Source organism: Microcaecilia unicolor, chromosome 10 (genome assembly GCF_901765095.1).
Source record: "Microcaecilia unicolor chromosome 10, aMicUni1.1, whole genome shotgun sequence".
Classification (NCBI taxonomy): domain Eukaryota; kingdom Metazoa; phylum Chordata; class Amphibia; order Gymnophiona; family Siphonopidae; genus Microcaecilia; species Microcaecilia unicolor.
In genome coordinates this window covers 135,935,642-135,953,404 of record NC_044040.1, presented here as the reverse complement: position 1 = coordinate 135,953,404, position 17,763 = coordinate 135,935,642, and the positions used below count along the sequence as shown (strand labels likewise).

General features: G+C 47.2%; 1 protein-coding gene across 3 annotated transcripts in view; it reads left to right on the top strand.

Annotated features, from left to right (window-relative positions):
- The window catches only part of SEPTIN2 (septin 2), a 488,195-nt gene that overhangs the window by 135,973 nt on the left and 334,459 nt on the right, over window positions 1–17,763 (top strand). For all 3 annotated transcript variants that reach the window (XM_030215817.1, XM_030215816.1, XM_030215818.1), the window contains exon 3: window positions 6,333–6,447. In XM_030215817.1, coding sequence (XP_030071677.1) covers window positions 6,333–6,447 — 115 coding nt within the window. The remainder of the gene's footprint in view (window positions 1–6,332; window positions 6,448–17,763) is intronic.

Here is a 17,763-nt window from a genome sequence, read left to right as displayed (position 1 = left end):
TCTCATAACCTCCGATCAGTGGGTTCTCCAAATAGTCCGGCAAGGATACACCCTCAATTTGGCCTCAAAACCTCCAAATTGTCCACCGGGAGCTCAATCCTACAGCTTCCAGCACAAGCAGGTACTTGCAGAGGAACTCTCCGCCCTTCTCAGCGCCAATGCGGTCAAGCCCGTGCCATCCGGGCAAGAAGGGCTGGGATTCTATTCCAGGTACTTCCTTGTGGAAAAGAAAACAGGGGGGATGCGTCCCATCCTAGACCTAAGGGCCCTGAACAAATATCTGGTCAAAGAAAAGTTCAGGATGCTTTCCCTGGGCACCCTTCTCCCCATGATTCAGCAAAACGATTGGCTATGCTCTCTGGACTTGAAGGACGCCTACACGCACATCCCGATACTGCCAGCTCACAGACAGTATCTGCGATTTCAGCTGGGCACACGTCACTTCCAGTACTGTGTGCTACCCTTTGGGCTCGCCTCTGCGCCCAGAGTGTTCACGAAGTGCCTGGCTGTAGTAGCAGCGGCACTTCGCAGACTGGGGGTACACGTGTTCCCATATCTCGACGATTGGCTGGTGAAGAACACATCCGAGGCAGGAGCCCTGCAGTCCATGCAGATGACTATTCGCCTCCTGGAGCTACTGGGGTTTGTGATAAACTATCCAAAGTCCCATCTTCTCCCAGTGCAGAACCTCGAATTCATAGGAGCTCTGCTGGATTCTCGGACGGCTCGCGCCTATCTTCCAGAGACGAGAGCCAACAACTTGTTGTCCCTCGTCTCGCGGGTGCGAGCGTCCCAGCAGATCACAGCTTGGCAGATGTTGAGATTGCTGGGCCACATGGCCTCTACAGTTCATGTGACTCCCATGGCCCGCCTTCACATGAGATCTGCTCAATGGACCCTAGCTTCCCAGTGTTTCAGGCTGCTGGGGATCTAGAAGATGTGATCCACCTGTCCACGAGTTTTCTCGAATCCCTGTATTGGTGGACGATTTGGTCCAATTTGACTCTGGGACGTCCTTTCCAAATTCCTCAGCCACAAAAAGTGCTGACCACGGATGCGTCTCTCCTGGGATGGGGAGCTCATGTCGATGGGCTTCACACCCAAGGAAGCTGGTCCCTCCAGGAACGCAATCTGCAGATCAATCTTCTGGAGTTACGAGCGATCTGGAACGCTCTGAAGGCTTTCAGAGATCGGCTGTCCCACCAAATTATCCAAATTCAGACAGACAACCAGGTTGCCATGTATTACGTCAACAAGCAGGGTGGCACTGGATCTCGCCCCCTGTGTCAGGAAGCCGTCAGCATGTGGCTCTGGGCTCGCCGTCATGGCATGGTGCTCCAAGCCACATATCTGGCAGGCGTAAACAACAGTCTGGCCGACAGGTTGAGCAGGATTATGCAACCTCACGAGTGGTCGCTCAATTCCCGAGTGGTGCGCCAGATCTTCCAAGCGTGGGGCACCCCCTTGGTAGATCTCTTCGCATCTCAAGCCAACCACAAGGTCCCTCAGTTCTGTTCCAGGCTTCAGGCCCACGGCAGACTGGCATCGGATGCCTTCCTCCTGGACCTGGGGGGTGGGTCTGCTGTATGCTTATCCTCCCATACCTCTGGTGGGGAAGACTTTGTTGAAACTCAAGCAAGACCGAGGCACCATGATTCTGATTGCTCCTTTTTGGCCGCGTCAGATCTGGTTCCCTCTTCTTCTGGAGTTGTCCTTTGAAGAACCGTGGAGATTGGAGTGTTTTCCGACCCTCATCACACAGGACGAAGGGGCGCTTCTGCATCCCAACCTCCGGTCCCTGGCTCTCACGGCCTGGATGTTGAGAGCGTAGACTTTGCCTCTTTGGGTCTGTCAGAGGGTGTCTCCCGCATCTTGCTTGCTTCCAGGAAAGATTCCACTAAAAGGAGTTACTTCTTTCTGTGGAGGAGGTTTGCCGTCTGGTGTGACAGCAAGGCCCTAGATCCTCGCTCTTGTCCTACACAGACCCTGCTTGAATACCTTCTGCACTTGTCTGAGTCTGGTCTCAAGACCAACTCTGTAAGGGTTCACCTTAGTGCAATCAGTGCATACCATTACCGTGTGGAAGGTAAGCCGATCTCAGGACAGCCTTTAGTTGTTCGCTTCATGAGAGGTTTGCTTTTGTCAAAGCCCCCTGTCAAGCCTCCTACAGTGTCATGGGATCTCAATGTCGTTCTCACCCAGCTGATGAAACCTCCTTTTGAGCCACTGAATTCCTGCCATCTGAAGTACTTGACCTGGAAGGTCATTTTCTTGGTGGCAGTTACTTCAGCTCGTAGAGTCAGTGAGCTTCAGGCCCTGGTAGCCCAGGCCCCTTACACCAAATTTCATCATAACAGAGTAGTCCTCCACACTCACCCTAAGTTCTTGCCAAAGGTTGTGTCGGAGTTCCATCTGAACCATTCAATTGTCTTGCCAACATTCTTTCCCCGTCCTCATTCCTGCCCTGCTGAACGTCAGCTGCACACATTGGACTGCAAGAGAGCATTGGCCTTCTATCTGGAGCGGACACAGCCCAACAGACAGTCCGCCCAATTGTTTGTTTCTTTTGATCCCAACAGAAGGGGAGTGGCTGTGGGGAAACGCACCATATCCAATTGGCTAGCAGATTGCATTTCCTTCACTTACGCCCAGGCTGGGCTGGCTCTTGAGGGTCATGTCACGGCTCATAATGTTAGAGCCATGGCTGCGTCGGTGGCCCACTTGAAGTCAGCCACTATTGAAGAGATTTGCAAAGCTGCGACGTGGTCATCTGTCCACACATTCACATCTCATTACTGCCTGCAGCAGGATACCCGACGCGACAGTCGGTTCGGGCAGTCAGTGCTTCACAACCTGTTCGGGCTTTAGGATCCAACTCCACCCCCCGAGGGTCCCTGTTTGTTCTGTTCCAGGCTGCACTCTCAGTTAGTTGGTAAATTTTTTAGGTCAATCTCAGTAATGTCCTCGCCGTTGCGAGGCCCAATTGACCATGGTTGTTGTTTTGAGTGAGCCTGGGGGCTAGGGATACCCCATCAGTGAGAACAAGCAGCCTGCTTGTCCTCGGAGAAAGCGAATGCTACATACCTGTAGAAGGTATTCTCCGAGGACAGCAGGCTGATTGTTCTCACAAACCCGCCCGCCTCCCCTTTGGAGTTGTGTCTTCCCTGTCTTTGTCTTGCTACATATGGGACTGACGAACACGAGCCGGTTCGGGCGGGGAGACAGCCGCGCATGCGCGGTGCGCATGGGCGCGCGAGGACTAGCAAAGGCCTTTGCTAGTGAAGTTTCCGATTGGAGGGGCTGCCGTGGACGTCACCCATCAGTGAGAACAATCAGCCTGCTGTCCTCGGAGAATACCTTCTACAGGTATGTAGCATTCGCTTTCAACACCCACTGTTGAAATGTATCCAAAGCACTGTCAATAGGGCCGGCCGGCACCCAAGTAGAAGGTAAATTATATTTACTAGAAAATTTTTGCTCACCCATATTTTCATCATTCAGATTTCATACCTTTTTGAAATAGCCTTTGTCGCTGTTCATTATAGGCTCTTTTAAAGGCTCTGTGCACAACCCTACTCCCTAATCACAGAGGCACAGAAATAGATGCGTACACAAACACACGTACCCCAGTGCACATAGATTGAAACTCAAATAGACATACGGCCCAAATACAAAACAGATTATATATCTAATATAATAAAAGGCACCCTCAACGTTCTGAGGACAACGTTCTGAAGTCACTCAGACTCCCAGAACGGTTCGTAAGTTCGTGGTGGTGAAGCCACTGAACGACTTGCTGCCCCGCCCTTGCGTGAAACGTCATGACGTCGAGGGCGGAAAACCAACAGAAAAATGAAAGCAGGGACCGCATCAAGGAAGGGGGAGGAGTAGTTTCCCTACTCCTCCCCCTGCCAAGGAAACGCTGGCTACCAACCGCGCCGCGCGCCTCAGGTAGCCCCGCCCCGACCGCCCGAGCACCACTCTCCCTCCCTCCCTCCCAAGTTCAGCAACGCGCGACGGCGACGTGGTGGGGGCGCTCCGCCCCAGATGTCAGCGGGTGGGGGGTGCTGCGAGTCCGCTCTAGGCGCTGTCCTGCCTTTAAAACCCAATTTGAAGCGCTGGAATAACAGGCAGCAGCGCCTCGCGTCTGCCCTTCTACTAAAAATCTCTTCGACGACGTCATTGGGCCTTCCCACATTGAGTCCCGCCCTCCTCTCAGGTAACTTCCAATTACCGCGAGGGCGGGTGGGACTCAATGTGGGAAGGCCCAATGACGTCGTCGAAGAGATTTTTAGTAGAAGGGCAGACGCGAGGCGCTGCTGCCTGTTACTCCAGTGCTTCAAATTGGGTTTTTTTTTTAAGGCAGTGAGGGTGGTGGGCCTGGGCGGCAGGAGAATGGAGCTGGTAGGTGGGGAGGGACTCAGATGGGAGAAGGGTGTGGGGCTCTCAGGTGGGGGGGAGGGGGTTCTCAAATGGGAAGGAGACTGAGGTGGGAGGGGTTCATGGATGGGAGAAGCAGAAGGGGTGGGGAGGGGGTTCTTGGATAGTTGAAGGGGACGGGTGGGGAGGGGACTGGGGTTCTTGGATGGGAGAGACTGGGGAGGGGGTTCTCGGATGGGAGAAGGGGACGGATGGGGAGAGGACTGGGATTCTTGAATGGGAGAAGGGGACTGAGGTGGGGAGGGGGTTCTTGGATACTTGAAGAGGACGAGTGGGGAGGGGACTGGGGTTTTTGGATGGGAGAGACTGGGGAGGGGGTTCTTGAATGGGAGAAGGAGACTGAGGTGGGGAGGGGGTTCTTGGATGGAGAAGGGGACGGGTGGGGAGGGGACTGGGGTTTTTGGATGGGAGAGACTGGGGAGGGGGTTCTTGAATGAGAGAAGGGGACTGAGGTGGGGAGGGGGTTCAAGGATGGGAGCGCTTCATGAAACCCCATACACACTCACTCTCTCATCTGGCAGCGCTTCCTGTACCCCCTGCCCCCCCCCCCCCCCCACACACACACACTCCCTCACTCTGTCATCTGCCATTGCTTCCTGAACCCCCCCCCCCCCCCCCACACACACACACATACTCACTTACTTTCATCTGGCAGCGCATCCACAATCCCCCACACCCCTCTTCTTCCAAGCTGAACCCCTCCAACACATCCCCCCCACCCCACACACACACTCTCTCTCTCTCTTCCTCTCCTCCAGCACACCAATTGCTTAGGTGCAGTGGCAGCAATCTCAGACACCAGAGAAAGAGGGGGGCCTGACACCATAGAGAGAGAGGGAGGGAGGGAGGTATCTCTGTCACACACACAGACACTCTCTCTCTCACAGACTATGTGTTTCTGTCTCTCACTCTCATACACTCTATGTCTCACATTGTATCACATTCACTCTCTATGTGTCACACAGTCACTTACATACTCGCTTGGTCTCATACACTCAGTCTCACAGACAATCTGTGCCTCACACACACTCTCATTCACGCACACACTGTATCTGTGTGAAACACACTCTCTCTCTCTCTATCACACTGTGTCTCCCATACGCAATTGCACACACTCTCATTCTCACACACACACTCTCTCACAGACACGCTCACACCCATACTCACTCTCTCTCTCACACACACACTCACACTTTCACTCTCTCTATCACACACAGTCACTCTCACATACACTCTCCAAAACATACACATTATGAGGAAAACCTTGCTAGCGCCCGTTTCATATGTGTCAGAAACGGGCCTTTTTTACTAGTTTATATATAAACACACATGCATGCAATGCAGATATAAACTTAGATGGGTGTGTGCATGTACTCACCCATACACATGTGCAGAGGTGTTGGAAAGAATTCTTTTGTGCTGCCTGTTTTCTCTACTTGTTAAATCTCTGTAGCATTTATTTATTTATTTATTGCATTTGTATCCCACATTTTCCCATCTATTTACAGGCTCAATGTGGCTTACAGAGTTTTGTTATGACATAGTCATTCCGGGATGTCAGTTACAATTCGTAATGTACAGAGATTAAGAAAGGGTAGTGAGAAGGAGGGTATTAATCAGGATAGTATAGAGGTGGACATTAATAGCTGGGTGAGCTGGTGGGTAGTTTTGTAAGGTTATGAGTTCTCTTTGTAGGCCTTGTTGAAAAGATGTGTCTTCAAAGATTTGCGAAAGTTAGTTATTTCGTCAATAGTTTTCAGGGCTGTAGGTAATGCATTCCACAACTGCGTGCTCATGTAGGAGAAGGTGGTGGCGTGTATCAGCTTGTATTTTCCTTTACAGCATCTGTTTTATTCTGGTATTTAATCTTTTGTGTTTTTCAATTTTGGCAGCAGGCACAGTTCGCCAATCCTGAAACTCCAGGTTATGTTGGATTTGCAAATCTACCCAATCAAGTTCATCGAAAGTCTGTGAAAAAAGGATTTGAGTTTACACTCATGGTTGTGGGTAAGATGAATGGATTATTTATCTTTTCTGTTCCTTAGGAACATCAGGTATAGCGTGCTAGGATTTAGTGAGAGAGAATTTAAACTAAAACTGATGAGGGCAGTTATCTTTTTGTATTCTTACTATCGAATTAAAGGAAAGCACCTGGTGGTTTAAAAATTTAGCTCTTAAGTCTAGATTGTGTGTGTGTTTCCATTTTAGTAGCTATAGTAAAATAATTCTGTTGCATTGCGCTTACCATTCTATTTAAGTTAGTTCACTTTACTTAGGATTATTTATATTCTGTAAGGACAAGCAGACTTAATTTCTCACGTGTCATCCAGTGCAGCCTTGGTGCGGATGCTACCCAACTTTCTATTACTTTAAGAAGCCTTTTGCTGTGTCCCACCACGGATACTTGAATGCCTTCCCGCTCAGCGAGAGCACGCAGGACAAGCAGTCTCTCATTTTCTGCAGAGCAGAGAGGTCGCTTTCATGGTCTCTCCTTAGCACATCAAACTTTTTCAGTGATTTTTTTTTGAGCCTTCCATTGCGGTACTTTTTTGTTTATCATTTAATTTTTTTTCCTTCCCTTTAGTTTTCCTTAGCTTTTGCAGCAAGTGTTATTCTTTCAAATGGTGGTTTGCTGTCTGGTGTGACAGCAAGGCCCTAGATCCTTTTTCTTGTCCTACACAGACCCTGCTTTGAATACCTTCTACACTTATCAGAGTCTGGTCTCAATACCAACTCCATAAGGGTTCACCTTAGTGCAATTAGTGCTTATCATCAACGTGTAGAAGGTCAACCTATCTTTGGATAGCCTTTAGTTTTTCGTTTCATGAGAGGTTTGCTTTTGTCAAAGACCCCTGTCAAACCTCCACCAGTGTCATGGGATCTCAACGTTGTTCTCACCCAGCTGATGAGAACTCCTTTTGAGCTACTGAATTCCTGCCATCTGAAGTACTTGACCTGGAAGGTCATTTTCTTGGTTGCTGTTACTTCAGCTCGTAGAGTCAGTGAGCTCCAAGCCCTGGTAGTGCATGCACCTTATATCAAGTTTCATCATAATAGAGTAGTCCTCCGCACTCACCCTAAGTTCTTGCCGAAGGTGGTGTCGGAGTTCCATCTGAACCAGTCAATTTGTCTTGCCAACATTTTTTCCCCGTCCACATACCCGCCCAGATGAGGACAAGTTACACACCTTGGACTGCAAGAGAGCATTGACCTTTTACGTGGAGCGGACAATGCCCTATAGACAGTCCGCCCAATTGTTTCTTTTGATCCCAACAGGAGAGGAGTTGCCATCGGAAAATGCACAATCTCTAATTGGCTAGCAGATTGCATTTCCTTCACTTATGCCCAGCTGGGCTGACTCTGGAGGGCCATGTCACGGCTCACAATGTTAGAGCCATGGCTGCGTCAGTGGCTCACTTAGTCATCTTCCATTGAAGAGATTTGCAAGGCTGCAACGTGGTCATCAGTCCACACATTCACATCTCCCTACTGCCTTCAGTAGGATACTCGACGCGACATTCGGTTTGGGCAGTCGGTGCTGCAAAATCTGTTCAGGGTTTAGAATCCAACTCCACCCTCCTAGGCCCATTTATGTTCTATTCCAGGCTGCACTCTCACTGAGTTTAGTTTCTTTTTAGGTCAATCCAAGTTATGTCCTCGCTGTTTTGGGGCCAATTGACCAATGTTCATTGTGTTTTGAGTGAGCCTGGGGGCTAGGGATACCCCATTGGTGAGAATTATCAGACTGCTTGTCCTCGGAGAAAATGAAGATACATACCTGTAGCAGGTATTCTCTGAGAATAGCATGTTGATTATTCTCACATACTCGCCCTTCTCCCCTTGGAGTTGTTCCAGTTCTCTATCTTGCTTTTTATTTAACGGAAGAGGACATGCTCGCGTCGTGGGCGGGAAGCTGTTCGCGCATGCGTAGTGCGCTCGGCCTGCTCGACGGAGCGTTCCAGAGACTTTTCTTTTTTTCTAAAGTTGTTCCAGTCTCCTGGGCCATTGCGGACGACGACCCATTGGTGAGAATAATCAGCCCGCTGTCCTTTGAGAATACCTGCTACTGTATGTATCTTCATTTTCTCTACTCTCTTAATATAACACCTCTGTTAACCTCCTTGGGCACAAAATTGCAGCTATAGAGGGCCATGCCCCAGTGGCTTTATGTATTCCAGATGCTTCCCCTCTGTCTTTATCTTAGGGATGAAACACTGTTTAACCGTATGTTGCAGAAATATCTTTCGCAGACTATCACTATCTCAAATGTATATTTCATTTTCTCAAGGGGGAATGGGCTTATTAAATCTTGGGTATTTAAATGTAGCCACTGGAATGCGCCACCTAAATGATTTATTCCAAGGTACCCAGGACTTTTCTATTACGAAACTTGAGACTCAGCTAAAACCTTGTCCAGGGATACATTTTAGCTATCTTCTCCATGGCATGGGTGGGATTCCTCCAGGGACTGTTAGGACATAACCTATTGTGAAAGCAGGTAGGGTAGTGTGAGATTAGAGAATGGTACGGGGATGGGGACCTGCAGTAACCATGAGGATGGGGACAGAGACAGAGCTTACGGGGACGTGGCAGGATCAGATCCAGTGGGGACAGGGACAGATCCAACAGGGTGGGGGTGGGGACAGAGCCCATGAGGACGGGGACAAACTTTCCCCATGTCATTTTCTACTTTGAAGCCTGTTAATGAACTGGGCTGCTATTTATGTTTGAGTGATGCAGACAACAGTATTTTGAGTTTTTTGGAAAAACAGGCAAACATGCTGGCCACAACTAGCAAACTTTGCATGGGGGATCCTGTACATCCTGCTACCAGCACCTCTTCTAAGAAGACATCTTCTATTGCAGGAAGGACTGTGGAAGAAAGGAGAGCTAGACTGAATCTTGAGATTGTTGATGACTTCTTATTCATCTACAGATTAAAAATCATAACAGTGCTTCATAGGACATATTTCTCCCCTTATGGCATACAGAACGGGTTGTATTTTTGTCTTTAGAGTACTCCTGGACATTTTAACAGGGTGGATTAGGATTCCTTGGGGTAGTAGAAATCAGTTATTGTTGGGGTTGGAAGGGTAGAGGGTGGTGGTGAGGAAGGTTATTATAGCTGCTCGCTTTTATTATTGTTTTTTATTTGTAATTTAATTTCAAACGTTTTTATTGAAAACAGCTGCAGATACATATAATATCAATTCCTCCACTTTAAGACAAATATATGCCCCTTCTTATAAAAGATCTCATGCTGTGATCTGTTTCCAAGAAATGTTTTAACATTATAACTCTATTCCCTCCCCCTACTATGCAGTTGAAACCGTTGAGCGTTTGCTGTATAACAGCAAGTCAGTTACCTGTGACCTATGTGCTTCCCTTCATTCCGATACACGTTTTATTCCAGAAAGGTACCCCCCATATTTATCTTCCATGGAAATCTACTTAAAGACAATAATTATCATTCATCCAGTGTTCTGGTTTTACTCACCCTGCCATCCTCTCCTTCTCCCTCAATCACACTTACACTCTCTAACAAATACAGCATACCAGTGCAGTAAATCTACATTAAGTAACAACTTCACTGCACCGTCTATCCCATCAATTACCTTCGCTTATTGTGGCAAGCACCTGCTATTAGTAAACTTGTGAACATTGAAACCTTTCCCTCTCCCTAATTACCCCAGCTCCCCAGTGAACAACTGTCCCCAGGCCTGTGACTGGAATTTTAGCTCAAATTCTTCTATTAGGTTAAAACTCTTAAGGTTGAACCCCAACCGTTGTTCTTCTTCCCTCCTCCCCACCACCCCCCCAATCCCAATTACCTTACCCTCAAATTATTACTTCCCCTTACCTCCCCCCTCCCCAGAGCACTGCTCAATGGAACCGTTATGATGTCTATCTACCCCAAGGGAGCCGATTCAAAATTTGGCTACGTGCCCAGGACGAGATTGTACTTCTCCATACTGCTGGGAACCTCTGTTGCCTCTCTGGCGACCCACCCACTCCTCTAGACTCCCAGGACATCAGCTCATGAAGTTTATTCCTCCATTGCCAAAAGGAAGGTGGGTGATCCTGAGTCCAATAAAGTAAGATGCATTTTCTACCCAATATGCAGGCCTTACCCAAAAACCATTTTTCACCCTTTGATCCTATGGGCCACTGGCCCGATGCGCTGAATATGGCTCTCTCAAAAGTTGTTATAATCCTTTACCCTAGCACCCCTCCTAGATATTGAGCCACCGACCTCCAAAACGAGAGGATCAACCTACAGTGCCATACACCATGATAAAACATGGCCTCTATCCTTCCACATTTCCTACAGCTTTGTGACTCCGTTGCCCCAGCATGAAAGGCTTGTCTCTGGGAGAAGTATGCTCTATGTATTGTGCGAAAATTGCATTCCTGAAATTCTGCGCTATGTACCAGTTGCGGGCCGCTTCGAAGAGCCGATAATAGCAACTTTGCCAATATACACCTGCCTGACTCTACACTCCACTTTTCCGCAACCTTTGCCAAATCCCTATCTTGAGCCAATCTATCTAAGGCACCATGAAACCGAGATTTGCCCTGCCGCGTCTCCTTCTAGCAGTTCCCTCAATTGTCTACCAAACCTCGGAAGTAAGCTTCTTTCCGGTAGAGCTCTCACATAGTGCAACAGTTGTCTATAAGCCAACCAAGAGGACGGGCCTTGCCCACATCGCCTTGTGAAATCCAAGTAAGACATTAAAGACCCATCCTCTTTTATTAGGCTTTCTAGTTGGTTTACTCTCTTTGCTGCCAGAGAGCGAAAAACCCTGTCCTCGTCCCCTGGCCTAAATGATATATTCCCTTGTAAAGGAAGCCACACACTACTGAGATGACTTTGCCCCCAAAGTGGGAGCACCGCTCTCCACAAACACCAAAGGGGTTGAAGCAATAAACTTCCTCGTAGTCTCTCTTGCAGTTCTCCCCTGGAAAAATAAAGCAGCGCAACCATCTGCCATGGGCGAAAAAAGGCACGTTCCAATCCCATCAGACCCATCAGCCAGTCTCTCAAATGACAGAGTAAGCATGCTTGGTTGTATTTCTGAAGATCTGGAAGTCCCAATCCTCCCGCCTTTTACGCCCCTATCAAATAAGGCCACCACATCTTTCATTTTCTACCCCCCCAACAAAACTTCACAACCATCCTCTGAAGCGCTATCAAATCCTTTCTAAGCAACTTTTAGGCAGTGTCTGTAGCACATATAACCATCTGGGAAAGATCATCATTCTGTAGAGATGTAATCGGCCTAAAAAGGTTAAAGGCAATGATGACCAAAGTGTCAGTTGCTCTTTCGTCTCCCTGAGTAGTCTAGTAATATTGATTTCTTAGTATCGATATTTAACCGGATTCCCAAATATCTAAACGACTCCCTGGCCCATCTTAAAGGAAACCTACCCCCAAGACCGTTTTAACTGTTCTGAACTTGCCAGCGCTTCCGACTTCAGGAGGTTCAAACTAAAGCCAGAAAAGTCTCCATATTCCACCAAGCTTTCCATTAGATATGGTAAAGAGTGCCTAGGCTCTGTGATGAGGAGTAGTAAGTCATCTGCAAAAGCAGCCGTCTTAAATGTAAAGTCCCCTATATTCACCCCTTTAATATCATGGTTATGCTGTATCTCCCGCAGCAAAGGATCCAATGTCAGCACAAAAAGTAGTGGAGACAATGGACAGCCTTGCTGGGTCCCTCTTCTAATCGGGAACCAATCCGAGACAAAATAATTAGCATAACCCTGTGCCTTTGGATTCACATATAGCGCTCTCACCGCCTGAGTAAACCAAACTTCTATACCATATGTCTTTAATACCCTGAACATAAACCCCCAATCCACCCTATCAAACGCTTTTTCTGCATCAAAACTTATTAGTTCCCCTTCCAAGCAGATGGTCTCTAACGTCGCCAAGATTCTTCTCCTGTTTTTCGCTATCACCCTTCCTCTGGTGAACCCCACTTGGGGTTCATACAACAGTGTTGGAAGAATTCTCGCAGCCTATTAGCCAACATTTTGGCCAATAATTTTACTTCTGTGTTAAGCAGTGAAATTGGCCGATAGGATTCTGGGCAATTAGCAGATTTCCCTGGTTTTAGTAAAACTATTATTTGAGCCACATTTAAGTGTTCTGGGAGTTTCTTCTGTTGGATAAAACTATTGAAGACGTCAGCCAAAACTGGACTAACCTCTGGCTGCAGCATTTTAAAAAACTCATTACGGAGTCCATCCTGACCTGGGGATTTGCCTAGGGCACTTTGCCGGATTACCCATTCTACCTCTTCGGCTTCTAGTGACGCATTCAATATTGCCAACTCTGCTGTTTGTTATTTTTGGCAGCACCAGACTAGCCAGATAAGTCTCACTATCCACCAGTTGGGGGGTCTGAGACTCATAGTTTAGCAAAAAAAACTCGTAGAGCACATTGTTAATTGCTTTATCCTCATTCTTCCGAACACCTCCAGAATCCACCAGCGTTGAAATGTTTTGCCTGCCCAGTCCCCCACACATTAGCCTGGCCATAAAATGACTTCCCTTATTTGCAAATCTGTAAAGCTGAAATTTATAGTATGCCCACGATTTCTGAGCCCCTGCATGCACCAAGACACATTCAAGGCTTGCTATGCTTCCTTCCAATAATTGTGTTCTGACCCGCAGAGAGTGATCCTTCCCGTATTGCTGTCTGAGAAATGTCACCCTCCTTTCTAAACGAAGAATCTCCCTACCTCTCACTTTTCTTTTAAAGCTGACATAAGAGATGATCTCCCCTCTGAGAACTGCTTTTACACTCTACCAAAACAGAATGGGATCAGTTCTATGTTGTTCGTTAACCTCCTTATATTGTTGCCATTTAGAGATCAAAAACGGTAAAAATTGGCTATCTCTATAAAGGTACGGTGGGATCCTCCATGCACTCCTCCGCGACTGCGGCCCTCCCTCCCTTATACCCATCTCCACCCATGCGTGATCTGAAATCATAATCGGTCCTATCCTGACAGATCCCACTTGAGTTAAAAGTTCTCTAGAAATCAGCAGATAATCTAATCTAGATATTGTGGAGTACGCCCTGGACATATGAGTGAAATCGTTCTCCAAAGGATTGAGCATTCTCCAAACATCTATTATGCCCAGTGCAGTACTCAACAAACTCACCCCTCTCACTGTTCTAGTCAATTCCCTATCCGTTGGCTTGGATCGATCTAGCGTAGGGTCCACCACATTATTTAAATCCCTTCCCAGAATTATTGGGATCTCCCCGAGGTCTATAATCTTTCGGATCACCGTCGCATAGAATCCTCGATCGATTACATTAGGGGCGTAAATATTGCACAGTAAAAGAGGTTGTCGCTCTAACACCACTGAAGCCAAAACAAATGTGCCCTCCGGGTCTGCCACCACCTTCTTAATTTCTAAATGCAACCCCTTCTTGAATGAGATCACGACACCACCTTTCCTTCACACAGCTGGTGCCTCTAGATAATCGCCCACCCACCACCTTTTTAATTTGGCAAGTTCTTTTGCTGGCAGGTGGGTCTCCTGCAGAAAGGCAACAGAGGTCCCCTGTCTCTCAACGTCTTCAATATTTTATGTCGCTTAATTGGTGAATGGACCCCACCTACATTCCATGTGGTTTTTACTAATCCTGACATGTTAGCCTACCCCCATACGTACTCCTTGAACCAAAGGCCAAAGCGTTGCCATCCTGGCGTGAGGGCATTCCAGCCCCCACTCCACCTCAAAATTTATTTCATTCCTTGTTCGGCTACCTGTTCCTGTTTTTCCAAGCTCCTTAAGCAGTGCTCTGTCCCTCCCCCAGTCCCAAACTCTCCCCTCCCTCCCCTCAACTTCCCCTCCTCCCAACCCCCAAATGTCCTTTTCGGTTACCCGAAACCATTCCGCTCCTGGGCTCGTACCCCTCCCTTTGATGCAATTCTCCCCCCCCCCCCTCCACTTAGGAATCCTCACACCCCCTTTCTGAACCCTTGGGTGATATTTATCACATAGTAAGTCACTCCTATTCACACTTACTCATTCTCACTACCCCATTTCACATACTACTTCAGAAAGATATATTTTTGAAAAAAAAAATTATACATTGGTCTTTGCTGTCTTTTGTTCTCTGAAACATGTCTATATCTTCTCAAACTTTCAATCTATACAATGGAGAGTCACTCGGATAGTCTTCCCACGCCATCCCTTTTACGCAACTCGCAAGATTTCTTTCCCGTTGTTGCACTAATGCGCGGGCAAATAAGTAAGAGCAGAAATCTGCCCCTAAAAGGCTCCAAGTGTACATCCGAGCTCATCAGCCCATTAGCGAATATCCATTCCATCTGGCTTACAGTCATTCCTCCACTGCCGTCCTCAGCTCCATCAACTCCCCTTTGAAAACTAGAGGTCTCCGTTCTAAACCGCCTGCATCGCCTGGATGTGATGAACTGGGCGCTGCCATCTTGTCCGCAAAAAGTCTTGTTTCCTCTTCTTGATCAAAATACAACGCCCGTCCGTTGTCCAGCACCCGCAATCGCGCAGGGTATAGTAAACTGAAGCGACATTTCATCTCGAACAGTCTGGAACACACAGGCACAAAGGCCCTTCGGGCTGCTGCCACCTTTACAGAGTAATCCTGAAAACACAGGATTCTTTTGTTCTGATATTGTAGTTGTTTACCTCCACGCAGAGCCTGCAGTATCCTCATTTTGTGAGTATAGTTTAGTACTTTAAAAATAGTTACTCTTGGGCAGTCTACTTCTGTTGTTCGCTGCCCCAATCTGTGCGCCCATTCCACCCGAAAATCTCCCACTATTTCTGGGATTGCCGCTGCCTCAGGGAGCCAGGCTTCCAGGAACTTCCGCAGGTCTTTTTCCAGCAAAGTCTCCTTGAGACCTACCAAAGGTAGATTATTCCTACGTGATCGATTTTCTAAATCTTCTATTTTTTCTTCCAATTCTAATAATCGCTTAGAAAGTTTTGGCTGTTCAACTGTAAACTTGTGTAGCTCCTCCTCCATTTGCCCCACATATTCCTGTATCGCCTGCATGTCTGTTGCCATTGCCACATAACGCTCCTCCATTCCATCTAATTTGTCTAAAATCTTTTGGATTTTGGAGTCCATCGTCTGCTCTACTGCCGCTCTCACCTCCGTGATGATCTCCGCGGCCCATTGCGAGCTCGGCGTCGGGGACGGTGGCAAACATTTGTATCTTTGGCTCCGTTATCCGACTCTTCTCCCGGTTCTCTTTCTTTGCTGATTTAGCAGCCATCCACTCCGACTCAGCTCTCTCCGCCTGCTGCCCTGTGCTCAATTCCTTCCTGGGGTGTTTGGTACTTCTTTTGGGGGAAATAAATGCCGTTACCAACTGCTGACTATTCAGGTACTCCGGAGCAGCGAGACCTCACTTCCTCACTCCTCTATAGCCCAACCGGGAGTTCTTTTTATTTGTAATTTATACACAACAGTTGCACAACATATTGTTCCTTTTTATACTTTTTAATAAAAGATTCAAATATAAAATCATAATTGTTCAAGGCTTCTGCAGATGAGGACAGAAGCCCATGGGGATGGGGCGGGGACGAGGATAGAACCTGCGGGGAAGGGGTGGGGACGGAGACAGAACCCGTGGGGAAAGGGGTGGGGATGGAGACAGAACCCGCGGGGATGGGTACAAACTTTGTCCCCGTGTCATTCTCTACTGGAGACTGGTTTGTAAGCATTACCATTTTGTACTCCATGAGATACCTTTCTTGTCTATATGTCATAACCCCTCTTTTTCCTCCAGGCACCAGAGCAGTGTGTTTGATCAATGGCATAGAAAAGGGATAACATATTTGTTACAGGTAGTGACTGAGCATGAGCATATGAGAACATTTGAGGAACTATAGCGCTAGTATGGCCTTCTACCTCATGATTACTTTGCCTATCCAGTTGAGGCATTATGTCCATCAGCTTGGGAAAATCTTGCAGAGGACATCCAGGAGACCATCTCAGAGGCGTACAGCTTGGGATCACAATAATCAGTACCTTTAACATTTCATCATCGCAGTTTACAAGATACAACTGCAGATATGGATTATGGTAAACTGGCAGATGCTTGGACCAAAGAGCTCCCATTTCAGTTATAGCCATCCAAGCTTCAGGAATTTATTCTTTCTATTCCTAAGCTCACACTTAATGCTCTTCTATGTGAACTTCTCTACAAATTTGCACCTGGCTATATTTTTCCCTATGTCGTGCCGCTCATTCTGGATTACATACGACTGAACACTGTCCAAAATGTGACCTCCCTGATGCTTCTTTAGGCCATATGTTTTGGTCTTACCCAACTGTGCAACAGTTTTGGAGTGAACTACTTAATGGATTTTACAGATTATGGTCCTTGAATGTTCAGTGCCTGCCATCACTGTTGTTTGATGAGTATAAATTTTGCGGCCCTGTACAACAGGGATGTAGAGATTATCTGCACCTGATGTTTTTTACGGGTCTCAAAACCATATTATTTTCATGGATGTCACCAGGGGCACCCTCTTGACAGCATTGGCAGACCTATATGACTTTTCAATTGCGAATGGATAGACTCTTAAGTGCATGACTTTTCTGATGCATTGAGTAAACTTTTTCATGATGTGTGGGAGCTTTTTTTGCACACCTTTACACCACAGGCCAGAAGTTGGTTGCTTAATTGTTGTTTTTTTTTTTTTTTTTTAATAATTGCTCATCAATCACATTATCGTTATTAGCAGGACCATTCTTGGGGGAGAAGGGGAAGGAAAGGTAGGTTAGGGATTGGGGGGGGTGGGGCTAGCTGTTGGTTTTTGATTTGCGCGTTCCAGGACAAAATATGTTTATGATTTTAGCTTTGTCTTTGGATTTGTACTCTTATTTGTCACTATATTGGGTTAAAATAATAAAAATGATTGAAACATAGTTTACTCATTTTTTTATACATGTTTTTCAATTTTTGGCCCAAGGGGCTTCTGAGCCTTCTTCCTGCCCAGGAAACATCGACCTTTTCCAGGTATGGAATTACTGTAGCTCCCCGGGCCATAGAGCCTTTTGACCTTGCTTCAGCTGTTTTTCCTGCCATGTCATTGAGGGTGCCGAGTGGCTTTAAAAAGTGTACTTCATGCAATAAGACTATTTCAGGCAAAGACTCGCATAATTGGTGTGTGCAGTGCCTAGGTCCAGATCACTGAGACGTTCACTGTAACCTCTGTCAGCACATGCAGGCGAGGTCCCGTAAAGCCCACAGACTCCAGTGTGAAAAACATTTTAATTCTGCATTGATAACTGCATTGAGCATG